Genomic DNA, 26,372 nt, shown 5'->3' on the forward strand with positions numbered 1-26,372 from the left:
AAGTTGAAGCTGCCGGGGGTGGGGGCGGTGTCCACAGAGATGCTGTAGTTTTAAGAGTCCTAGATTAAGCAGGGGATCCATCCCTAGTCCATGGGTGTAGCCAAAGGGGGGCAGGGAGGGGCAGCTGCCCCCCTAAACCAAGTAAATCAATACAAAATAACTAACTGAGGTTCTTCCCCCCTAACATAAAGCCTGACTACGCCCATGACCAAGTCTACAGTTTTATGGCTCTACAAAGTCACCCACGTCCCTAGTATCTTCCCTCACTGCAATATTTCAAGCCTTTGTTTACCCTCAGAAATACAATTTTGAAGAAATGGCAGGAAGAAAAATGGTTAATTGTGTGTGTCCTTGTATCCATTTCTCCAAACTTCTACCCTAAAGCAGCTTTTCATGCAAATACAAAATCCATAGACCAACAGTTCTTTACACTTGTTGCCTTGAAGCATGTACATTAGCACTCAGTCTCTTCTGTGCATCTGAAGTAAGGTAGCAAATGTGATCTCTTGACCATTCAGACCAGGTTAAAAAACACCTGAACCTTTTAAAAAGCAGTCATTGCAAGATTAGACTTTAGCTGCTATTTTGTTTCTTAGTTCATTAGGTCAGGAAACACCATCTCTGCAGTATGTCATTTTGCCACCTGCTAATGTGGAATGTCTGAGTTTTCAGGAAGAGATGAACAAGGAAAATACCAAGGTCAGAGGTCTGCTCACTTTTCTCCATTCCATACTCTAGGCACATCCTACAAATTTCGAGTGCGAGCGTTGAACATACTGGGGGAGAGTGAGCCAAGTGCTCCATCTAAACCACATGTGGTATCGGGCTACAGCAACCGTGTATATGAGCGCCCTGTCACAGGGCCATACATCACCTTCACGGATGCCATCAATGAGACCACCATCATGCTGAAGTGGATGGTAAGCAGGGGAGGCAGAAGCTGGGACTAGAATTCAAAAGATAGGACAGGATTTTTTTTAATCTGTAGCAAAATGTGCTCAGTAAAATTGCGCAGGATTTCTTACAACATTATTCCTGTTAACACTGCTGATACTAACTAGTGCCAAATTCTAATTATCACTGCCTGGGTGACCTTGGGCCAGTCACACTTCTCTGAAGTCTCTCAGCCCCACTCACCTCACAGAGTGTTTGTCGTGGGGGAGGAAGGGAAAGGATAATGTTAGCCACTTTGAGACTCTTTCGGGTAGTGATAAAGCAGGATATCAAATCCAAACTCTTCTTCTTTTGTTAATTTCTGCCATTTGCTCCTTTCTATAGTACATTTCAGCCAGCAATAACAATACTCCAATTCACGGTTTTTACATCTATTATCGACCAACTGACAGTGACAATGACAGTGATTACAAGAGGGATACGGTAGAAGGTAAGGATACATCAGCTGGTTGGATCCCAAATGTTAATGGCCCCAAATAGTCTACTGAGGGCTTATCCACACTTACCTTTTCTGCCCTTTTCCCAGTCTGCACTTTAAAGCTCCATATCCAAGTGCCCTTTTTTGCCCTGGAGCTTTCCTCATGAAAACTCGCTCTTTAAAGCTGAATTCAGAGGAAATGCCAATCTGAGTAACCCAAATTGCCATTTGTTGCGCTCCAACTTTAAAGAGCAACTTTATGCAAGGAAACCTCTGGGACAAAAAAAAAGAAAATAGTGTTCTGAGTCCCCCACTGCAAAGTGTTTATATGAAAAGGGCTTTTCAGTTGAAGCTGTCTGGGTGACTCATTGGGTTGCTGTGAAGATAAAATGGAGATGGGGAGCCATTGAGCTCCTTGGAACAATAGAGGGATGTAAATATAATAAACAAATCGTTTGCGTTGAGAGGAAAGGCCTCTTGGCTGGGTGGTGTGAAGATTCAGCTTCTGTACTTCTGACTAGTCACAGCGATACAGAAGCCCTTTCAGTACTATGTCCCCCTCCCTGAGAGGTTCAGAGGGTGGCAACACAAGGGCCTTTCCTGTGGTAGCTCCCCAACTGTGGGATGCTCTCCCCAGAGAGGCTCGCCTGGCACCTTCATTACATGTCTTTAGGCGCCAGGCAAAAGCATTCCTCTTCAACCAGGCCTTTGACTATTAAATAATCTATGACTTGTTATTATGATTCTTTTATTATGCTGTCTATTGTTATGATTTTTATTATTTTTTATTATTGGTACTCTGAAATGTGTTGTTAAAGTTGTACACCACCCTGGGATCTTTTGATAAAGGGTGGTATATAAATTGAAATAATAATAATAGGCATTTCCCAGCAAGTGGGGGGGGGGGGGAATTGTGTTTGTCCCATGTCTATATTGCTGTGTGATAATACAGTGATCCGTTTATGGCATTGGGGTAGAGGTGCGAATAAAAGGAAAGTGACACTTGTGTGTATGTTGCTTCCTATTCAGGTGACCGGTACTGGCATTCTATCAGCCACCTCCAGCCAGAGACTTCATATGACATTAAGATGCAGTGCTTCAACGAGGGTGGGGAGAGTGAATTCAGTAATGTGATGATGTGTGAAACCAAAGGTAACTAGTCCAACGCTATATTCAGATGCCTCAGATGCTCCTCCTCCACTTTGCAATATGAATAAGTTTGTGAAGAGATCAAGAAGTTTAGAAATATATTATCCATGGGTGATTGTAAGATACGTGTGAGAAACTGATTAGGAGAGCAAATAATATGAAACTGAGGAAAGGGGGGAGTTCTGCTGATAAAAATTCATTCATTAACTGCAGAATTTGAAGGCTAGGTATAAGTCCCCCACCCCCATTGGTGAAAAAAGTGACTCAACTGGATATTATGCAGTAAGTCAGGAGTGGGGAACCTTTTTCCTCCCATTCCCTTCTGAGCCACCTTACGGAGGCCATGTGCCAGCATTGGGCAGAGCAAGAGGCAAAAATGGGCTGAGCAATGAATCCAAACTAGGTCCATAAACTATGAAGAAGCTGCAGTATGTGGAGGCTGCCTTGCACCTTCACTGCATATCTTTAGGTGCCAGGAGAAACATTTCTCTTTTCGCAGGCCTTTGACTGCCAACAGTCTATGGCCTTTTAAATCGGGGGGGGGGGGGGGGGAGTATTTTGTTTGTTTATTACTACGTTATGTATTTTCATGTGATCCTTGGATGAAGGATGGTGTAGAAATTTAATTAATAATACATTGAGAGAACCATGTTGAGACTGAAAGATTGGAGTGGGCATGGAGGCTGTGTAAAGATCGTAACTATGCTTTTTTTTCTTTTGAAGCTCGCAAATCTGCAGGAGTGCCTGGTCACCTCCCACCCTCTACAGCATCTACGATACATCACCCCCCACCCAACAGCGGCCATAATTTCTTAGGGGCAGGGGCCATGGTGGCTCGCTCCAGTGATCTGCCATACTTGATTGTAGGGGTGGTGCTGGGCTCCATCGTTCTCATCATTGTGGCATTCATTCCATTTTGCCTTTGGAGGGCTTGGTCCAAGCAGAGTAAGTGACTTTAACAAAAGGTACCTGTCACTCTGAAACAAAGGGGACACACACAACTTTGACTGGAGGTTATGGGCTGTAATAAGGGAAACCAACCCAATTTCATGATATTCCTATTCACAGGAAATGTTGCGTGAATAACTCATCCTCAAATAACTTTACATGTGCATGCAATTAAATTCTGACTTCCCAAAGTCATTTCATGAACCTAACTGTCTGAATTGACTCTGTGGCCTTCAAAAGCCCACACATAACCAAGGCCCAAAGATATTCTATACTGTCCTCAGAATGTTTTTTCCTGTTTTCTTTTTCTTCCCCAATGGCTATGTCTGCAGTGTTTCCAGTTTTGGCAGCAGCTCATGGTCTGTGTTCAGTCTTTAACATGTATATTATTTTGTCATTTCAGAGCAGAGCATAGATCTGGGTTTTCCTGGTGCAGGGCTGCTGGTGTCCTCTTGCCAGTACACCATGGTGCCCCTGCAAGGGGTCTCCACTCCTCGAGCTAATGGGCTGCGTTATGCGAATGGCGTGCATCTGCCAGTACACCAGGGAGCCAATGGCCATTTCCCCTCAGCTACAATTGGATATCCCAGCGCAAAGTCACAGGATTACAGCCCAGATGAGGTTCAACAGGTAAATTTATTTAGCAACAGCAGGGCAGGTGTTGAGTGACTTCTTTATCTCCTTGCCCTGAATAATGGCTCATTGCAACGCCCAATGCCTAGTGTTCGGTTTCTGCCTCAGGAGGCAGAAGAGGAAGGAAAATGCTTTGCCAGAATCTTCAGTTCCCAGACTAAAATTTATTTAGAGATTATATACCCTGCTGACTAACCAAAGTTTTTAGCTTGACTTACAATATATTTAAAATGCAATAAATTATGGCAGGGCAGCTATACTATTTATATAAGCTTTCCCCTAGCGTCCACTGTTCCAGTTGCCACTCTGCAGCTGAATTGTCACATTTGGAAATGGCGGCTGAATCAGCCAGATGTTAAGTTCCTCACATGCCACGTTTCTTCACTGGACTGTTGCCAGTGTTCCTTACAACCACAGCCTCTGGGCGCAGATGCAAAGGTGTTATAAGCCTTCCTCCCAGAATGTAAACCTGGAGAGGTCAGTTTTATTTTTAGGTCTTTTGGACAAGCGGAAATTTTTGAACCTATAGATTCTGAATATGACGGAATAAATAGCATTTGAGCATCTAACTGGTTATTAATGAACCTTTTAAAGCATCACATCCTTTAAAATGCAGTACATAAATTCCCCACGGCCATAGAAACAGGTTTCAGAAGCCATTTGTATGCAAAGGCCCAGAGAAGCAATAATTCTATGGTTCTGGGTCAATGTAGAGTCCAGTTCCCTAAAGCAGCTCAGTTTTTATAATCCTAGAAGCAGTAATGGTTCTGAATATCTAAAGCTGAACTCCTTTGGCATAATCCCATGCATTGGCTTTGGAATCTAGACACTTTAATTATCTTCTAGATTTTTCTCTTTCTAACTTATTTTTTTTATTCTCAGCAGAATGGGACCAATGCGTTTCTGCAGGGGAGGGTGCTGCAAAATGGAAATATTCCAGCTGAACACCAGAGGTATGGCTCTAGCTATCAGGCTTCATGTGTAATGGCAATATAATGTCACAGAAATGATGGAAATGCCTCTTATGTCAGCATTTCTGTCATGCAAGATTATTTTCATTAGGGCTGTAAAAAATCAAAGCTCATACCACGTTTTATTTGGCAATCTGTTCCCTTAAAGTTTTATAGAAGTGAAATCGGAAGTCCTTAATTTCATGGTACTGATGGCACATTAGGACTTATTCACTAATTGCTTTTAAACTGAGGCAGACAAAACAAATGTATTTTATGGTAGCAGGACTGTGTGTGTATAGGCTCAGTGCAGATTAAAGAACATCTCAGAATCAGATTAATGACCTATTAGGTAATTATCCAAACATGTATCACCAATTTAGTGAGATATAGCCCCACAGTTCTGCTCTCCTGCCTTTGTCATAGCTCATGATCGTTACCCAACCATTTAACCCTACCTTAACCCAATCACCTATCATACCTAGTCACTGTCTGCTCCAAAATACATGGCAACCTCATCCTCCTGATAACCTCTGTGAAATGTAATGCTCAGTAATCACAACACAATTGAAATTGCATACTATATTGTTGTGTAAGATTATATCCTACTGGAACCTAGAACAATGAGCATGGAAATGAACATATGAATTCTGCCAAACTGTGTCCTTTTTCAGTTTCTTCAATTAACTTGTATATGAGGAAGTTAATCAGAGGATAATTGAAAATGGTGTCCTCAAATTGCTTTTTCTCTGCAACTTAGGTCACCTAGTCCTGGACCAGATCAGAATTCTTTTCTCTATGGGCTTCCAGATGACTCCACACACCAGCTGCTTCAGCAACATGACAATTGCCATCATCGTGAACAATACCTTGACCTGTGTCACTCTGTGCCGCCAGGCAAAATGGGCAACTCCACTAAGGAAATCATGAAGGATCCTGTCTTCCATACAGGTCAGTGGGACATAAACCATAAAAGGATATTTTTGCTCCTGTTGCTTGCTATGCATTAACCTTTGGAGGAAAGTTGCTGCTTTCAGCACCGAGGGCCTTCTAGCAGTTCCCTCACTGCGAGAAGCTAAGTTACAGGGAACCAGGCAGAGGGCCTTCTCGGTAGTGGCGCCTTCCCTGTGGAACGCCCTTTGGAACGCCCTCCCACCAGAAGAGAACAAGTACCAGACCTTTAGAAAACATCTGAAGGCAGCCCTGTTTAGGGAAGCTTTTAATGTTTGATATATTATAGTATTTTAATATTTTTTTGGAAGCCGCCCAGAGTGGCTGGGGAAGCCCAGCCAGATGGGTGGGGTATAAATAATAAATTATTATTATTATTATTATTATTATTATTATTATTATTATTATTATTATTATTTCTACATCTAGGGCAGGACCTTGATGTGAAAAGCAGAGAGAATGGTAGTCATGGACTTTCTATTCAGTTAAAGTTCTGCATTATTTGCAAGTTATATATGGTGGCATATACAGAAACTAATGTTCAAGCATTTGAAATATACGGCCTAGAAAGATAGATCCAATAGATCCAACTGGAGCATATTCAACTTTCCAATGACATTGCTGTGCTTCCAACCCAAAACTGCAAGCATCAATATCAATTTCAGTAAATGTCAGAGAGTGAATTTTGATTTGGAAAATGTCAAGTATTTTATACTAATGCAGGCTTCTTTCACACAATCATTTTTGTGTTAGTGTAACAGAAATGACTGCATGAAATAACAGTGTAGCTCAGGCCTGAAATGTCAAAAGCCATTACCAAAGGCTTACTTGGCATTTACTAATATGCCTTTTGCTGGCAAATGGAATAAATCAGAGTAGAAACTTATCATTAATTGGTGATTTTTGAGAATTTATCAGTAACTGGCAGAATTTGCAGACATTTTCCACTGGCATCTCTTTTACTAGAAACTCTTAGCATTTCAGTATATGTCACTTCATTTTTTTATAGCTTGCTATCTGACAAATTGTAGTAACCCTTCTGGAAGATCTCCAGAGCAGGGATATAAGCTCTTTTGGATTTTCATAGTGAATTTCTTTCAAAGTGTTTTGAAGAATAGTGGTATCTGACCAAGGACACACTTTCATTGTCCTTCCTTGTCTTCCCAGATTCTGCCTGCTGCCTTGGTCTAGTACCAGTTGAAGACGCAGAGAGGACAGATTTCTGCCAAGATGAACGACAAGTGTGGCCCCCAAACACCGTGGACACTTGCTTGGCCGGAAGCACAGAGAAGCATCTGAACAGCCTGCCGCTGCATGTTCCCTTAGAGACACTTCCTGGCACCAGTTAGGGAACTAATTGCCTTACAAAGACTATTCTAAACAGAAAAAGGGTTATTTATTTTTGTATTACATCTCTATTTATATATTTATGCACTTGTAAATAGATGTGTATCTGCCTTCTATAATTACGCTGAAAGAAATGGCATCATGCGCAAGAGGTGATAAACTGAGGCAACAGCATGTACTTCCATCAGATCACGACTTGGAAAAGGCAGCTTCCTACTCTCAGCAACAGAATAAGCACAAGGGCAAGAGCTGCATTCTCCAGCTGCAAGAAGGTGTCTCAAAATGGTGAGATTATGGGAAAGGGTCTTTACTTGCCTCCCAGCAGGAGGAATCTCATTGCAGAATGCCAAAGGAAAACAGATATAAAGTAGGTACCATATTTATCTGCATTAACAAGCAATATATACAAGCACAGATTCTGTGATAGTGTGCCTATATAATGAAACCAATGCCATGCTTCATCAAGTAAATAAAGACTGTTTCTTCCCTTTGACTGAACTTTTATCTAGATTCCTTATACTTAGGTAAAGCCTCCTTTCCTCATGTTACAGTCCCTTTAACATTCATTTTTCACCAAACACACACCTCATTAAGATAATGGACAACACTAAGGAAGAAAGTTTAGCACTCAAAGTGAAACATTTTAAGCTTCTGGTTTCAGTGCAGATTTTGGGGTATTAATGTGATCAGCTTCTATTCTATAGGAAATTGAGTCATATAGGTTTTTTCATTAAGCATCATGAATATCTACTGGAGCAGAAAGAGACCTTTTGTTTCTTTAAAGTAATAGCTTCCCTTTGAAGCCAGAGTCTGGCACAGAAATGTTTTAAAAAGTAAATAAATCAATGCTAGTTTATATATATATATGCTAGTATATATAAAAAGCTGAGAATTCTCCAGACAGCAAGCACATCATTTGAAGCAATGCTGAGTTCAGTACAAAGTATAAGGTGAACAGCTCCAGGGCTGAATGAGGACATCAGAACAATTGCTATATTGACTCAGATTTTATTGTCAATCTCATAAGTATTTATCAACAACACAGTTCCAGGTTGAAAGTACAGATATGGAGACACATCTGCATCAAGATACTAATTGCCCAATTAGGATGACAAGGCTGTATATCCATTGTGCCTGATCTTGCATATATTTGGATCAGGAAGTAAAACATCTATTTGAAGACTTTAAGACAGCATAGTTAATTGTGCCCTCCAGATGTCGGCCTTCATCAACCCTGACCATTGGCCAGGCTGCCTGGGTTGACCAACACCAAGTGCCCATGTGCCCAAAGCCAACGGGGTACACTAAGTAAAAGAGATAGATGGCATTGCTACTGTTTTCTTAATAGTGCCTCTGTGCCTTTAACAGCCATATGAAAGACGAATTCAAGAGCTGCAACTTTCTCCCATCAATGTATCAAAGGCAAGGAAAAGTTTTAACATTCTGCCTGGCCTATGCTTTTAAAAGGTCCAGAATTTCCACCAAAAGGGGAAGAGCTTTAAGGCCAGGACACATCATATGAAACTTAAATCTCAAGGGCTAGCTTGCTAATTATTCTCACGCAGTAGGATTGATATGCATAAAAAATGAGAACAAGGGAACGACATGAAAAGGATTTAATCCAGCATCCCACCTTGAGGATATCCAGGCTGAGAAGGTGGAAAGATGCGGCCATCCTTCCTGCTTAGGAGAGTGATTTCTTCTTTCAGGACTTCAGCCTCTTGGGCTTGTAACTGGACCAATGCAATCAGCTTCTCCTTCTCCTCAATATCTGATTTGCGAGGCCCTTGGAATTCTGCTCCCTGAAGAAACAAAAGCCAAAAACTGCCCTCAATCAAAGACGAAACAATGACATTACTTATAGACTCCAGGTACAGAACACTTACAACACTTTTGACCGTAATACTACCAAGGAGCTCACTCCCTTCTTGATGTTGGGCAAATTACTTTCTCTGGTGATAGGTTTGTGTCATTCCTCTGACCCAATGTGGTCTAAATGCAGGCACACATTCAATACGATGAATAAACCAGAGAGAAAATGTGGATCAGGTTATTGAGGATTATGAATAACACCCTCCCTAGGTAGAACAGAAGCTAGTAGGGTCAGTTTACAGTTATAACCTCTAAAGCAGCCCGAAAAAAATGTTTATTTGGCTTGCTAGTCAGGAACAAGTGATCAAAGCAGCACATACCAGGTTATTCTGTAGTGCGTCCAACTTAGTTTCAAGTGTCATCTTCTCCATACAAAATGTGTTCATTTGCTTCAGTTTGCCAGTATTTTCTTGTGTCACCATCATCAACTCTTGACGCAGGTCAACAATTTTATCCTGCAACAGAGCAAAGATTTGCTGGAGTGATAAAAATATGAAAGCAGAACTATGAGAATGCATGTGTAGGTCTGGGAGCTACAGAGCCAGAGTAATAGCAGCCAACAGGTCAAAGAACAACGGGGGGAGGATGGGGAGAAGAGGGACACATGGCTTGAAGAGCTGTTTAACCTTGGCTGTCATCAGTTTTTTGCATTCTAGCCGAAAACAAAATTCATCCCCATTAGCAGTTTTGAGTTAACAAAAGCATTGCCTTAGCAAAACTGGCTCCTACTGTCCTCTGGATCTCACTGCCCTGGATAAATTATTGGCCCTCTGGACATTAGCTGGGCTATCACACTCTACTTGTGCATAGAAAATAACAGCAATAAGTAAGGAACTTTGCAAGTGCTTGTAATTACACTCGAATTACAAATCCTAGATTTGAGGGCCTGGAGTTTTGCATATAAACTCTGTCTCTCTTAATCTCTGCAGTAGAGGAGTTCCTGGGTTAGCAACTCACCATGTTTCTGACTAGTTCCAACAAACCTCATTCAATGCCACAAAAAACCTGTTGGCATCTGATAAAGAGAATGACATGTGTTTCTGCAAACACCATGAAGCATGTTGCAGAATTTGCAATTTTAAACTGTTGTCAGCTACCCTCCTGAGTGTTGCACAGGCAGTAAAAGGCAGGACCAAAACCTTTTTATACATAATAAAATATTGTGCTGGGCTCTTGCCAGCAGGTTGGAAGCAAAGGTCCTTCATTTTTTGGGGTGTTCTTTAAAAAAAATACTTCCCCACACACCAGAAACAAGGGGAGTGAAATAATTGGGACTGAGCTACATCCACTCGAGCTGGCTTAGTTCAATATCCTGTTTGAGGGTATCTTGGGGGGACTTCATATCATAGCCTTCGCCATTTCTTTTCAGGGCATGCTGCCAATCCACCCCTGACATACCCTCATTTTCAGCCCTACTGATCTTGGAGCTGACACTGGTGGGGCCAGGACTGCAGAAAGGGGAATTAAACATTGGATAGCTCTCCCCGACTTCAGGGCAGGAGATCCAGTGCTTCCTAAAGCCCTTGTGATCCCCTATCAGGGGCCAAAGATTGTGGGCTAAATTATATATTGCAAGTGGTTTGGTGTGGAGCGGGTAGTTTTGTCTCAGTCTTTGCACAGACGTACCAAAGTAAATTCTACAGGCTTCCTAACAGAAAGGGCACAGTACCAAAATATAAGATAAATGATCCCTCCCTTTAAAGCTATCCCATTTTTTGAAAGCGTATCCTGAATTGAGCTTCTGACGGATGATCTGAAAAGACTTCAGGGTAAGAGTGTTCTACAGTTTTGGGACAGCAAGCAAGAATAATTCACTGCACATTCTTGTTCTCCTAAATTCTAGGATGGGTGGAATACATAGTAAAAAAGGGGGGTATGAGATGTAATACCTTGCATATATATATATAATGGATTTATTAGATTATAGCAGTTATATGGTTCTGACATGCCAGGAAACATTTTCATAGCACTGCATACATGATTTTCCAGACTGAGCATTTGTATAACTAATATACCCTTCCTTTGTGTGATACTTGTCCAGGATAACTCACTCCTTGCTTGACAAGTGTATCTTCTAAATAATGATGATGCAATTACCACATTGTCTTCTGCCTCCTAACCAGGGTTTGAACTCTTTCCTGACTAAAAGGCAATTTTCATACAGGAAATCCTCATGTTATATGCCTATTATCCAGCCCTACCCCCTGGTCACACTTGCAGGCCACCTGGCTGCATCACAATGTGATTTAGAACAAGTCTTACCTCCCATTTTCTTAATTCTGCAGCATGAGTTTGCTCTTTTTCCATCATCTTCATTTTGAGTTCTTCCAGATTTGTGTTAACAGAAAGAGTCTGCAGGGCTTCCAAGTTCACTAATCGGCCAAATTTCAGCATCATCAGCTCATTGCATTTCTCTTCCAATCCTGCAAGATGAGTTTAAGGCCTTTGTATTCTCCCTATCTTCCTTTTTTAAGATATGTATACCTACACACACAGAATACTACTGTGCATATTCAAAAATCCAATTCTAAACAGTGCAGCTCGCGGTAGCACAATCTGTGGGAGTGTGCAGGTAGATTAATTTGCATTGCAACAAAATGATGGATGAGGTGGCTTTGGAGAAGTTCTTTCCATCTCCAGAATACCACCAGAAAAGGTGGGTGTGGTTATTCTTTTTTGTACCAGATTTATGAGATACTTCAATCCTACCAGAATTTTAGCTGTTGCGATCTTTGCCGCAAGAGCCATCCACAGGTCGTCTGCTGCACTCTCAAGAAGTCTTTATACCCAGCCCTGTGCAGCAATAAGCCATCACTGGCACAGCAGCAGTGACAATAACCTCTGAAGTGGCCCTGACATGTCCCAAAGTTGGCACAGCATAATATACAATCGCACTGGGGAAAGGGTCTATTCCTATGCACTGCCAAGCAAGCTAAGCACTGTTTGGAAGGATCATTTTCTCTTGCATATGACTGATGCCCTTCTTTAGGTATCTATACACCATCAGAAATTAAGTGTGTGCCCAGCTTATGGAATGCTCTCTGCAGAGAAAACCACCTGGCACAAAACTTTGTGACTTTAAGGCCCTGGGCAAAGACTTTTTTTATCAGCTCAGGCCATTTTAAATGACGATACTGTCATTTTTCTGTTTTAAGCTGCTCATCCTACCTGCTGTACTATTTTTAAATTTTGGGGGGGAAAACAACCCACCTTAATTTGTAAGATGCCTTGGAAGGCCTTTTTTTTTAAAAAAAATGAAAGGTAGGATAGAAATGTTTTAAACAAAGGAAGAAACAAAGCAAGTTGAGCAGTGCACAGGGTGAGGTCTGCAAGGTTCTCAAGTGTTTTACTTCCCTAGATTCATTTCAGGTTCACAGCAATCCTTTAGGTTGCTTCACACATTGAGTTGGGGAAAATAAATGTTTTCTCACATGGGCACACACCACAGGGAGGCATGGTCAAGTGGGAGTTCTCAGTAGCATGCATTCATATTGCACATGTGTTTTACATTAGAATGCTACTTTTTCACCATGTACAATATGGATACACATCAAATGTCTCTGTGCAACATTCAGCTCTCATTTTCAGAAGTAGGAATAGATACACATTTCTTCTGAAACTGAGGCTTTGTGTCAGTCCTTTCATTCGTAGAAGGAAGCTAAGGCAATAAGAGTATACCTCCCAAGCAATAATTGTCAGTCATGTGTGATATGCAGAGAGGAAAAGCCTTCACACACCATATAGAAAGAATCTGGAAACCTAGCATACACTCACGGTCAATCTTAAGCATCATGTCCCTCCTGTCTCGAATGAGCTGTTTGTGCTGCTGCCGGGCCTTCTTATAGAGTTCTCTCTGCTCTAGTTTCTCCTCCTGCAGTACCATGATCCTCTGCTGCAAGTTCACCAAAGACTGGTTGGTAAACACCAACGACTGTGAGAGGTCAGGGGGGATTTCTCCATTTGAGATATATTCCACCTGCCAGAAATAACCACAGACTTATAAACTTCTCTGGAGCAGAGTGTGTGGCATTGTTGCATCTATGAAATTCCTCCGAAGTACACATGGCACTCTTTGCCCATGAGCTGTAACCCTCCAAGGCTACTTATGAGCACTAGGGGTCCATGGTGGCAGGGGGAGCAATAATCAGAAAGCAACTCCTCCCTGGATAAAACGTAATCCCCAGAGTCCCAGGTTTCCTTTTAAAAGAAAGGGCAAGTTTCTGGCATTTGCGGAGCCTGACACACAAGACAAGATGCACAGGCACCATTCTAATTGTTTTGTGATAAACCAACCAGTAGTGATGTACGGAAGTGAGAGCTGGACCATAAAGAAGGCTGATCGCCAAAGAATTGATGCTTTTGAATTATGGTGCTGGAGGAGACTCTTGAGAGTCCCATGGACTGCAAGAAGATCAAACCTATCCATTCTGAAGGAAATCAGCCCTGAGTGCTCACTGGAAGGACTGATGAGGCTGAGGCTCCAATACTTTGGCCGCCTCATGAGAAGAGAAGACTCCCTGGGAAAGACCTTGATGTTGGGAAAGCTTGAGGGCACAAGGAGAAGGGGATGACAGAGATGGTTGGACAGTGTTTTCGAGGTTACCAGCATGAGTTTGACCAAACTGCGGGAGGCAGTGGAAGACAGGCGTGCCTGGCGTGCTCTGCACGTGCCATAGCAATGATGGACGCTGAGGAGAGAGCCTAGTCAATGAGACAAAGAGAAGACTAGACTGAGACATGCTTTATACAGACCAGGAGTAGCCAATGTGGTGCCTTCCAGATGCTGTTGGATTATAGTTCCCTGAAGACCCTTGGCTTATACTGGTTGAGGCTGATGGGAGTTGTAGTCCAGCATCTGGAGGTGACCATGTTGGCTGTCCCTGAACTAGACTTGCTTTTTAGTCTTTCCTGCTGACCATAGAAAACAATTCAATGCCTACTGCAACTCATTGCAGAATATTTTGGTTATCAAGAAGTCAAAGTCGGAAACAGGAGCCCCGATTGATTTGTTACCTGGTGAAGTTTTAGAGGCACAACTACATAGAGTTCGTTCAGTCTCTGCTGCTTCTCCCGCTGATAGGCCTCCAGTTCCCAATCTGCTGCATCTAGGCTGGCTGCTACTACTTTCACCTTAAAAAAATAAATAAAATCCAAATTCAAGCAGCGAGACCTTGCCATGAAGTCCTAAATAAGCATGAAAGTGTGATGAATATGAGCTGCAGGGTACAATCCGTCCATGGTTTCATGAAGAGTTGCTTCACATGATCCTTTTGGGATAGAGAACCATGGGCTGAATCAGAAAGTGTTGCAGTTCTGCCCTTGGCAAAGGACTCATGTGACGGGTTACCCGCCATGGCCAGCAAAACCAGGCACCAAGAAATGGCAGGATTCCTGTTGGGTTGAACTAGAAAGAAGTCACTGTACCTTCTTGGCCAAGAAATCATATTCTTTTCTGACATTTTCAACAGTTTTCTTTTCCTCCACCAAGGCCTCCTCAATGTCCAGCCGCTTCTCTCGGAGCTGGAGTGTGTTTTCAAAGAGTGCCTCGTCACAATCTGAGAAGAGGAGGAGTCCAGATTAAGCAAACTGCTTTGATTTTTTTTTGTACGCTTCGGGTTCGAGCTCCATGTTGGGCAAACTATTCCTGCATTGCAAGGGGTTGGACTGGATGACCTCATGGTCCCCTCCAACTCTACAATTCTGTGATTCTACGCACACCCCATGTACAGCACTGACAACCACCACCCCAGGAAACATAAGAATCTGCCTTATACAAAGTCAGAGCATTGATTCACCTAGCTCAGTATGACCAACTCTGACTGGCAAAAGCTCTCCAGGGTTATAGACTTGGGAAATTCCCAGTTCCACCTGTATTTTCCAGGAATGGAAGCAGAGCACACAGAGAGAGATGCGCATATCAGCAGTTGTGGCAGTTCACCAGAGCAAGGTTATTCTCCCTGACAACAACTGATTTGATTAGCAGTGTAATGTCAGAAGGTGGGATTTCTGAGATTGCAAGTTCTCCTCCAAGGTTCATGGAGACAGGTTGCTCAGCAATATCTATGTGTAAATATGTTGATTCAGAAACTGATTTACAAAACACAACTCTTGACAAATAGGAATGCATCAGCCCCAGTAACAGGCCTGTTTATCGGGGACTTGTGATAATGAATTACCTAAATCTGCATAAACAAAAATAGGTCACTTGCAGTTTTTGTGAAGATTTACAAACCTATTTTTGAGAAATCAAAGTCTGGTAACGGGACATTATTGTTTCACACCATTAGATGGCAGCAAAGGGCTTAGACCAAAGTTTGAGCCACTAGGGATTCCTATACAGATAAGTAACACTTAGAAAATTAAAATTCAGTAAGAGTATGAAATTCTTCCCTGGGGCTTCCCTGTCCTCTCGGGAAAAGACACCAAGGCTTCATATCATACATAAATTGGTATTTGTCTAGTGTTAACTCCTTCATATTGCTAACATACCAGCTACTATATTAGCAAAGCCACCCTAAAAATCCAGAGCTACTATATATATATCATAAATATGAAGGAGGCTGAGCTTCTGGAATGTCGCCTGTTCTTGATATTCTAAAGTTTACATATAATCAAAGCAGATAGAAGGAGATGGCCCAGACAGTAGCAGCATCTCCTTAAATCTCAAGCGAATAATCTCTTTTCAAAGGCTGATACACAGCCATATCCAAAGATTAAACGAAATTTGGTATTAGCAGTAGGAGGTGAACATGACTTACTTTTTGGACAAACAGAGTCATCAAAGACTTCATCCTCAGATCCCGACTCTTCCTCATCACTCTCCAAACTAGACTCTTCATCGCTCTCTTCCTCACTCTCTTCATCTTCATCTGGAATAAGAAAGCGCCATTGTCACACAGGAAACTCCTGTTGAAGTAACACAGCCCAGAGAGCAAGCTCCTTCATCACGGGGGTCACCAAGGTAATATTCAGAGAACACAATGCAGCCATTAAAATGGCAGAAGGAAGTGTCCAATACCCGCTGCTAATCACTGATCAGGCAGCACAAAGCAATTTGCAGAACCGACAAAGCCAAGCCAACTCATAGGTTTCTGTCAGAGAGGACTAGATTGAGACTAAGGCTGAGATTACGGGGTGAATACACTGAGCAGAGGTCACAAGGTGGGACACGCATAGTTTAGTTCTGCCTCCACAGCAATGTAGAATTTGGTCAAAAGGTATACGGGGCAACATCAACATGAAACAGTCTTTCCTACCTCCTTCGCCTTCCACTTCTTTCTTCTTAACACGCTTGATCCTCTTCTTTAGGACTTTAGTGAGGAAATTAGCAAATTTGTTGTTTTCCCCCAAAGACGCTTGGAAAGTGGCATAAAGGATCTTCTCTCGTTCCTGGAGCTTTGCAATCTCTGCTTTCTTTTCCTCAATTTGTGCAAGATAGCTATTTAATTTGTGCTTCAAAGAAAGAAAAATAGCACTTAAACCCCACGTGAGCAGCAATGGACACAACTATTACAGTTTGCTTAGCTACTGGGATGCAAGGAGGACTTATCTGTAAGAGAGGACAGAAGCACTTTTCTCCCCTGTCTGAAGAGGCTCCTCGGCCAGCTACCTATAGGGCAGCCATCGGGGAAAATCCTAGAATTGTAGAGTTGGAAGGAACCACAGAGGTCATCTAGTCTAAACCCCCTGCAGTGCAGGAATCTTTCACCCAATGTGAGGCTTGGACCCATGATCCTGAGATTAAGAGTCTTATGCTCTACCAACTAAGCTATCCTGCCTACAACTCCTTCCACCTGTGCACTTTTTGGGGAGCAGACGTCTCCACTGATGAGGGCTGTCCCTATCACATCTAGAATGGCCCTCTAAAACCAGTAGAGGAAGGTCTCATATCAGGAACTTCAAAACCCAAAGCCTTTTATACGCCATGCATACTTGCATTTCCTCCTCCTCACTGGAAAGGCTGTTGACACGCTCCTGGAGAATGTTCTCATGTTTCTCAAAGTTCTTCAGGAGAAGCAGCTCTTGAAACCAAGTGATGTGGCGTAGGTCAGCAGTTTTCATCATTATGTCCAGTTTCAGTTTTTGGTGACGAAGAAGGCGAAGCTCAGCATCAAAGGTAATCATGAGCTCATGAACCTGGAGAGAGTGTTAAGTCAGAAGTAGCACTCAAAAAAGGAGTAGAAGAATAATGTCAACAATGCTACTGTATTAAATGAACAGTTTTAACTGTGCCTCATTGCTAAATTAACAGTTTCCTGCAATATTGTTGTCATTCTAAAATAGTAATTAGTGAGGCTAAAGAACAGTCTGAAGCCATTTCCTTCCAAATTGACATTTGTCCAAAAAAAGGCAAGTATCAGCCTAGGGATACAGTTTTTCGTCTACTTCTAAAGCATGCATTCTGACTGGTGGCTGGGTCAATAGTATAAATTCTCCCAAGTTCACGCAGTTCACTGATGTGGGATTAATCAGAGATTTGAACATGAAAATCCACAGAATTTTGCACAACTGCTGACATAGTTCAACTTTACTTTAGAAACTGGATAGGAACGTTACAATCATGATACGCTAAATAAAGGCTAAATACAAAATTCTCCTTGCTTTCATATTATCATTAGCAGATGTGGACCAGTTGTCTGATGTATCAAAGTGTGCAAAAATTTGGAAAATTAAAGACATTTTTATTTTGAGAAGCTTTTCCAGCTGGGTGAAAAGGCATTGATTCTGTAGTGTTTTTAAACCTACATTTAATTGCATGTAGTTTTGGTACCGTTTTAAAAGCTATTTTTAGTTGGTTTGTGCAAATTAACTTGAGACCGATAGGAAACGGGATCCACGAAGGAACAAATTTAAGAGACTTCACTTGGGAGCAGAGTACACCCAGTCGGCTTTGAAATATTTTCTCTTACCCTCTTGACCAAAACCTCTTGCATATAAATGTTCCGAATCTCCGCCCTCTTTTCAATTTCCAGTTCCAAGTCTGTAGGCTCCACTGCTTCAAACTCAAAAGATTTGACTGTCTGCGCAGCAGTTCCAGATGCTATTTTCATCGATTTCAAACTTGTTGACCGCATGGCAGCTTCTAAGTCCTTTACTGAAGGGGCACGATAAAAGCCTCCTCCGAAACCCCCTAGACCTCCGCCCTCTCCTGAAGGAACTACTGGCACCATGTCCTTGAGCTTGGCCCGCTCTTCCAGGTCATGTTTGAACTTCATGAGCATTTCAGTGTCATACTGGAACTGTTTCTCTGGAGTCTCTTCAGGAAGGAGTTGGGGAATTGGAGGAACAGGGACATGTTTGGATGGGTGGAGAGATGATTGGATTTTTTTCAGTTCTTGCACCACACACTGGATCTCTTCAATAATAGCCACCTTGAGGTCTCGGAGGGACACGATCCATTTGTTCATTTCCAGTTTCTTATCGTGTATCTGAAAGGAGGGTGCATTAAGGAACTCGCATTACGTCAATATTCACGAACCCGTCCACCAAGACACTCTGCTTCCGCTCTTAGCACTACCTAAGCAAAATAATTTCAAAAGGAGACTCCAGTGTGAAACTGCTGAATTGCAATTCAATAAAACATTCAACTCAAGCCATTTGGGTCTGAATAGAGACAAAGGTTTGCTTTCCAACTACAGATGTTCATTTGCTCAGTATGCCAGAGTGATTATTTTATCATCTATAACTGCTGTTGTATAATGTCTCCATATTTATTTGTATACATTCTAACTCAAATTGAATTGTCACTATCTGTACATTTTGCATTCCATTTCTATCTGATCTCACCGCTTACAACCCCCTCCCCATTTTCCCATGTGTGTATATATTGCCACAAAAGAGGATCTGAATAAGTAAGTGGACTCTAGTCCATGTAAGCTTATCCCATAATTAAATTTGTTAAGTCTATAAGGTGCTGGAAGACTACTGGGTTTTTTGCTGTAGCAGACTAATACAGCTACCACTCCAGATATTGCATTAAAGATGACTATTTATAGTACAGAGGCAGGATTATACGGGGGGGGGGGGATCCTGTATTCATTCATATAGGCGCCCTGTTATCTCACTCACCTGCCTCCTTTAGCTCAGTCCTAGAAGTATTAATAAAAATAACTACTACATACCAACCCAGGCCTCAGCTTCACACCTGGACTTGGGCCTGCCAGTTGTGGCTCCCTTCATCCAGTTTTCCATTTTCTTGCTCTCCATGATCAGGCAGCATTTAGTGGGGAGGCTTTTTCCCTAAATATTTTTTGAACTTCTGTGGAACTCAGGCTTCCCCCAAGTCTGCTAATACTTCTGTCTTGTGCATGGGTGATACGATTTGAAGTAAAGAAGCAACAGCACTCAGAAAATTAAATCAGGAATGGGATGATTTAAATAGTTTTTTAAAATTAATTATGTTATGGTTTTATTTGTTGTTTAAACTACTTTTGAGTTATTTCTTACAATCAAGTGGAATATACATTTTATGAAATTATGAAGGAAAAAAGTTTCTCTGCCTTCCAGTGCAAATGCTTAGGAGAGGACAGCAGAGGGGATCACACAATCCAAGGGGGGGGGGCAGAATATACTTACAGCCACTTCTAAAGATGCCAACTGATGAGTTTTCTTGTCAGCATTCATTCTCATGTGTTCAGGAATTTTGTAGTTAGTAGCCGTTTTCAATTTGAAGTCCCCCATATTTTGTTGGGCCTCTTTGATATTTTCTACATCTTTGGGGTCCTCATAGTCATCGCTTGGTTTGCTCTTGAATCTGACAAGCACCGGTGAAGATAAAAGCTATCAGTCCAACAGGCAGCATCAACTCACTCACTTTATAGCGTTTCATTCATCAAAGAAGCTGCGGCTCTGTGAATGCCCAGCTCTCATCTCATGTGGAGGCAGCAGGAAACAGACTGAAACCCTTTTATATTGAAGGGAGGAAATACAAATGGCAACAAGGAAGAGTGCTGTTGTACTGAGCTCCTGCTTCCAGGCTCTCCATAGGCACCTGGTTGGTCTGTAAGATGTTCTAACTCGCCTTCCTACTAATTCACATGGAGGCATTACTGAAGAACAGACCTAGAAGAGGACTAAGCCCAGAGGGGATGGTTGGCACCAGCCTGACCCCTGCCAGGTCTGCTCTCCCAGTAAGCAAGTCTGTCTTTCTTGATGTAATTGCCACCTGCCTGCAAGTAAGAAGTTTGTCTAGCTGACTGCCGCGTGTGTGTGTGTTTGGTTGCTGGCTGAGTGGATACAGCTGGGCTGTGGGTGTGGTCAAGAGCCTGCCTTATAATAAGGACAGGCTTTGCCACTAGCAATGGGGTCACTCCTTTGGGTCTCCACTTTGAGGAGGTATGAGGCCATATACCACTCCACATGATCCTACCGTTATACCACATCATTTTGAAATTTTGAAGTAATATGGGCCAGGTATGGTTACTATTTGTTTATCAACAACATCCATCAACAATGAGCATTTAAATTTCTTTTCTTTTTTTACTCTGACTCACAGTTCATCCCATTCATCCCTTCTTTGTTGGATCTTAGCTTTGGCTCTGTCTGCTTTTTCAATAATTTTTCTAAGTTTCTCCATTCGATTTTCAACAATGCGGCTTGCCACTGTGTGTGGGTGCGCCTTTTTTGGCAGCTTTTCTGAATCCACTTCTTCTTCACTAATAGAAGCCTGGGTTGGAAATTTTGGCTCTGCACAAATGTGAAGAAAAATAAAGTAACATGCTTCTGTCCATATCATCCTCGCAGGGTTGTCTTAGTAGAGTGCTGCATTTACATCCACTTTGACAAAAATGTTGTTTCATAGGAACAGTTTCCAAATTCAGCTTGCTGAATACCAAACTGGAGCTGGCCCCAAGGGATTTCCTCGCAAAAGTAGGTTTTAAATGACATCTTCTGATATTTCCTGCTCTTTGCAAAGGTAGCATCTGAGGAATTCTCACTATGGCCCCTCAATATTGGAAAATGCAAAGCCCACCTAAGCTTCTGTGTGCAGGAGGCACTTTGTCCCAGATTTTATCTTGTGAACCACTCTGACATCTTTTGATAAAAAGTGATATATAAATCTAATAAATAATGCCTAAAACATTATTTCAGCATTACTTTAAATGTTAAGAGAAGTCATTGTAATAATCCTTCTATATAAAAACACCACCACCTTTACTGGTTGCCTTCAACTAAGCCAAGGAACAAATTCTCCACTTTTCTGGCTGGTGAGAGTTCCAGGGGCAACACTTTATAAGTTGGCTTCCTTTGAAGGAGAGAGCACTGGAGGCTCACAACATAGATTTGGTTTATTAACAAATAGACAAAAGGCACCTAAATGGAGGCAAGCAGCAAAGCCATTGGCTTATCAAGTAGGAGATTGGCTACCCCACATCACATCGCCAGAGAGAGGCAACCTTTATCTGAATATCCTTTTAGCCTTCTGCTAACTTTGTGCTTCTCTCTGCCCTTCTTTTTCTATACACAGACAAACATACATACAGCTTTTACATTAGCACCCTCATCCTAGCTGGTGTGTGTGTGTCACTTTCTAAACTCTGACAGAATTCAAACACTCCAACAATTTCCTAGCTCCCATGGAGGAACTATCCATTAGCCACTCCGGACCACTTAAAAGCCATTTCCCTTAAAAAATAAAAGCTAGGTTTCCTAGGCACTGTTAATAATAATAATTATCTATCAGCCTGTGATATACAATCCCATGACAGTGTTCCACATGTGTTAGCACTATATAGAAAAACTAAATAAAAAGTATGGGTACGGTCGCACAGCTGGCATGGAGTCTGCCCTCAATAAGCACATACAGTACAATTTTGACCGGACAGCACTTTTGTATACATCAGAATGCTAAAAGCTGACAAGTCAAAGGCAGCTCTACCATCTGCTCTGATAAACTGCAAACCTGGTATATTTCTGAAGAACCAGTGACCTACTTGCTTAGGCACTTGCTACTCCACTATATTAAAAAAAAATAAATCACAGTATTTCACCAAGAAGAAAAAGAAAGTATTGTGCTTGTGGAGGAAACTGTTGACATTCAATGCAATGTGGGAAACTCTGTTTTTGAGCAGCCTTAGGGAACTGGTTTTTGAAATATAGTGCGAGGATACCATCTGACAAACCCTCTGGTATAGAACCATAACAAGTAATATAAGATGAAGGCTGTGGAAAAAAATATTATCTTATGGTTGTGATAGTTCTGCCACAATGTTTTCAAACCCTTACTGGCATCCTTTTGGGTCTCTGTCCTTTGGTCTGTGTCTTTTCCTTTATGGTCATACTTGCTCTGTCGTCTTTTCGCTGCTTGACTTTGTTTACTGACATTGTACAATTTTTCTGAGATCGACAGCAGTCTGTACGTGGAGATTCGGTGGTTGCTTCTCATGGCACAGACCACAATGGTGTCATATTCCAAACTGGCCCGAAACCTGAGGAATCAAAGAAAAGATCTAATTTTTTTAATGCCACATTTTCTGCTCCATTAAGTTGTCTCGGCAGGGATCAGCCAAGCAGCAACAGCCTCTATGCCAGGGTCTAGAAACCATTTTTCTGTCAAAGGCAGCATTCCCTCCAGGTTAATCAGTCAAGGACTACATGGCAGCTGCTGGGAAGGGCTTGGAGCTAAAATTAGATGGAGTTTGCAGCATCTCTTTCTCTATGCCTCCCAAAGAACTCCCTTCCTCGTCTGTAACTGTCAGCTCAGATCCCTTTAGCGTTTATATGCGAAGTTAGGGATTCTTTGCCCCAATGTGCATCATCACTTTACACTTGCTTACAAGTCTATCAACCTGGTGTGAAGCAGCTGTGAATAAGGCAGATTCTATGTTGGGGAACGTTAGGAAAGGGGCTGAAAATAAAAAACAAAACAAAAGATATTTGTCTAATAAAGGTAAAGGATCCCTGAGAGTTAAGTCCAGTCGAAGGCGACTCTGGGGTTGCGGCGCTCATCTCGCTTTACAGACTAAGGGAGCCGGTGTTTGTCTGCAGACAGTTTTTCCGGGTCATGTGGCCAGCATGACTAAGCCGCTTCTGACTCAACAGAACACCGAAACCAGAGCAGCGCATGGAAACGCCATTTACCTTCCCGCCGGAGCAGTACCTATTTATCTACCTTCATACAAATCTATGGGTGTATGCACTTGGAACACCATGTACAGTTCTTGATGTTGCACAGCTGGAAGAGGGTCAGAAAAAGGGCAACCAAAATGATGAAGGGGATGCAGCACCTACCCTATGAGAAATGGTTACAACGCTTAGGTCTTTTTAGTTTAGGGGAAAAGGAAACTAAGGGGAGACATGATAGAGCAGGCTTCTTCAACCTCAGCCCTCCAGATGTTTTGAGACTACAATTCCCATCATCCCTGACCACTGGTCCTGCTAGCTAGGGATCATGGGAGTTGTAGGCCAAAAACATCTGGAGGGCAGAGGTTGAGGAAGCCTGTGATAGAGGCACCTAAAATTATGCCTGGTGTGAAGAAAGTTGACAGAAGTTTTTCTTTCTCTTCCATAACACTAAAACTGAGTGAGGGTCATCCAATAGAATGGTGGGAGATTCGGGACAGACAAAAGGAAGCGCTTCTTCACAGAGAACATAGCTGAACAATGGAATCTGCTACCACAAGTTGTAGCAAAGGCACAAACTGGGTGACTTTAAAGGGGGATTAGGCAAATTCATGGAGAATAAAGCTACCAATGGCTATCTGTCTTGATGGCTATATATTGCCTCTAAGATGAAGGACGGTATACCTCTGAATACCACCTGCTGGGCAACAGGAGCAGAAGAGTCCCAGGTCCTGCTGCTCTGCCTGCCATAGGCATCTGTTTGGCTGCTGTGAGAACAGAACACTGGGCAAGAGAGGCATCTGGTCTAATCCTACCCCGTTCTTCTCTTATGTTCTCAAGCAAAATGAGTAATACCAGAAAGACTTCAGTTTTCAAGGAAAAGTTTTCAGCTTTTTAAAAATAAAATAAAAACTTTGCTTAAATATAACATCTTATCAAATGAAGAATCTCTCTCAAAATTTGAGGACAAGGGGAAACGGCACTTGCCGATTCTCTACTTTCTGCAGCCCAATGCGATGTTTCTCCTGTTCCCAGGCCAATTCCTTTAGGACGAGCCGGATCTTATGCGCGGTCTTTCTGTCCATCTCTGCCCGGATTCTGCGGTCCAACTCAAATTGCTGCGTATTGAAAAAGTAGCATTTCACTTAATGGTGGTTACGATGGTTGCTTCATTTGCTGGATGTCTATTCTGCTTCTCAGCAGCGCTCCCAGATGCTGGGATGTGATGGATCATGATGGTCCAAGGCAGAGATGGGGAAACTGGGGCCCTCCAGATGTTGCTGGACTCCAGTTCTCATCAGCCCCATTGAGAATGGCCAACGGCATGGGATAATGGGAGCTGAAGTCCAAAAGCATCCAGAATCAGAGGTACCCCAGCATCTGTTTACAAACAAGGGGTGGCCCATCCCGTTTCATCACCTGAGGCAAAACATCACCTGCTGACCCATGACCGTGTTGCTCCCCACCCCCTTTGCCATCACCAGAATGCACCTCTTCTCCTCCTGAATTGTTCTACCAAGTACAAGATTTCTGCTCCTGTGCTAGACAGATAGTGATTTTATTTTGATCTTTTTGCAAGCAGGTTTTTAGAGCCTTTTGGAGCTATAGAGTGCGATAAACGTATTCTAAATAAAATGAATGAAGAAATAAAAATATTGGTGAAATCCTAACTGCCATCAGCAATTTGCCTAATTTAGGAACAGCCAGTCAGCAACCTTCACAATATTTTAAAGCAGTCATAGTTGCACCACAGCTACCGTATTGTTCGCTCTATAGGACGCACCCGACCATAAGACGCACCTAGTTTTTAGAGGAGGAAAACAAGAAACAAGAAAGCAAGAGGGAGGAGCGAAGAGGGAGGGAAGAGGCTTTGCCTGGCTATCCCGGAAGCCAGAAGAGCAAGAGGGATCGGCGTGCACTGACCCCTCTTGCTCTTCTGGCTTCAGCAATAGCTGCACAGCCTGCATTCACTCCATAAGACGCACACACATTTCCCCTTACTTTTTAGGAGGGAAAAAGTGTGTCTTGTAGAGCAAAAAATACGGTAATTCATTTCTCTACTTCCAAACTGTTCCCAATGATGTCCACTTGTAAGATTCACTGTTCAAAGCAATCACCTGAATGTATTAGTCAATCTCTACATATACATGGAACCAAAGCTAAATCTTGTAGTTCTTAATCTGCTTTACACTTTACATGCATGGTAAAATGACATGAATACCCTCCTAATTTACTGGTATTCGGTGTTCCAACAAGCTGTTCCTTGGGGAGTACTGGGCTAAATACTTTAACCATGGAAAAAAGGTTGGAACCACCTTTATAGGACAAAGCAATTCAAACACACTATGAATCTGAAAACTATCTAGGCTAAACTAAGAAATGCATGAAAAGCACAACTGCAAAAAGCAAAACAGGCATTTTTCTTTTTAAGAAAATAGCAGGCTTCATTGTTTCAACTATTGGGAGTGAACTCAGAAGTAGTGGGCTCACTTTCGGCTAGTTGTTTTATTTATATTGCAAACTGACCTGAGCCCTTAGAATAAAAACCATAATAAAACAAAATAAACATTGACCCATTACAAAAGTACAAGCCACACTAAGGCATTAATTTGTACCTCTAAAGAAAGAAAAACCATACATACTGCTCTGTGAAGTTGCATGTGAGATGGCAGCTGACGGTTCATTTGGAGCAAATTCTGAAACTCCTCCCTTAGAGTGCTTAGTTCTTGTCTCTTAATAGATTTATTCTGTTCTGCTATCCTCATTATATAATCGTGTTCCTTTTTTTGCTTCGCATTTTCAATACTAGAAATATGAGAAAATAAAGATAAGATGGAGCAGTTTAAACCTAAACTCTGGAAGTGGGCCTACAGAAAAGAAGAACATTTCATTTTGTAATAAAGGTTTTTTACAGCAAAAATTACACAGCTTGGGGTCCCCTGCAACTCTACAATTCTATCTACAAAATATCCAGTTTTGCAATATTTGATTAATAAGCCTCTTTGGGACAGTGTTGTATAAACAAATAAATTTGTATAGAACTGAACTATTAGATGGAGCTACCAAATGAATGATTAAAAAGCTGACAG

At 42.1% G+C, this 26,372-nt stretch overlaps 2 protein-coding genes across 9 annotated transcripts in view; one reads left to right on the plus strand and one right to left on the minus strand.

Moving 5' to 3' along the window:
• The window catches only part of BOC (BOC cell adhesion associated, oncogene regulated), a 74,933-nt gene extending 67,090 nt beyond the window's left edge, over positions 1-7,843 (plus strand). For 4 of the 7 annotated variants that reach the window (XM_083736197.1, XM_083736196.1, XM_083736198.1 and 1 more), the window contains 8 exons: positions 739-920; positions 1,279-1,384; positions 2,402-2,524; positions 3,245-3,466; positions 3,873-4,099; positions 4,985-5,055; positions 5,813-6,003; positions 7,171-7,843. In XM_083736197.1, the coding sequence (XP_083592323.1) occupies positions 739-920; positions 1,279-1,384; positions 2,402-2,524; positions 3,245-3,466; positions 3,873-4,099; positions 4,985-5,055; positions 5,813-6,003; positions 7,171-7,352 (1,304 nt within the window). In that variant the 3' untranslated portion in view covers positions 7,353-7,843. The remainder of the gene's footprint in view (positions 1-738; positions 921-1,278; positions 1,385-2,401; positions 2,525-3,244; positions 3,467-3,872; positions 4,100-4,984; positions 5,056-5,812; positions 6,004-7,170) is intronic. The other 3 variants (XM_083736200.1, XM_083736201.1, XM_083736199.1) reach the window with 1 other exon arrangement.
• A 499-nt stretch (positions 7,844-8,342) lies between these two features.
• The window catches only part of CFAP44 (cilia and flagella associated protein 44), a 39,345-nt gene continuing 21,315 nt past the window's right edge, over positions 8,343-26,372 (minus strand). The window contains exons 21-35 of one of the 2 annotated variants that reach the window (XM_083735843.1): positions 25,926-26,088; positions 24,271-24,401; positions 22,447-22,649; positions 20,715-20,907; positions 19,798-19,975; positions 18,132-18,650; positions 17,155-17,358; positions 16,479-16,674; positions 15,981-16,091; positions 14,647-14,777; positions 14,236-14,352; positions 12,997-13,198; positions 11,485-11,645; positions 9,543-9,677; positions 8,343-9,152 (exon numbers count right to left, since the gene is read on the minus strand). In XM_083735843.1, coding sequence (XP_083591969.1) covers positions 8,967-9,152; positions 9,543-9,677; positions 11,485-11,645; positions 12,997-13,198; positions 14,236-14,352; positions 14,647-14,777; positions 15,981-16,091; positions 16,479-16,674; positions 17,155-17,358; positions 18,132-18,650; positions 19,798-19,975; positions 20,715-20,907; positions 22,447-22,649; positions 24,271-24,401; positions 25,926-26,088 — 2,830 coding nt within the window. In that variant the 3' untranslated portion in view covers positions 8,343-8,966. Of the gene's footprint in view, positions 9,153-9,541; positions 9,678-11,484; positions 11,646-12,996; positions 13,199-14,235; positions 14,353-14,646; positions 14,778-15,980; positions 16,092-16,478; positions 16,675-17,154; positions 17,359-18,131; positions 18,651-19,797; positions 19,976-20,714; positions 20,908-22,446; positions 22,650-24,270; positions 24,402-25,925; positions 26,089-26,372 lie in introns of those variants that run through there. The other variant, XM_083735844.1, reaches the window with a different exon arrangement.

Source organism: Podarcis gaigeae (genome assembly GCF_964106915.1).
Source record: "Podarcis gaigeae genome assembly, chromosome: 4".
Classification (NCBI taxonomy): domain Eukaryota; kingdom Metazoa; phylum Chordata; class Lepidosauria; order Squamata; family Lacertidae; genus Podarcis; species Podarcis gaigeae.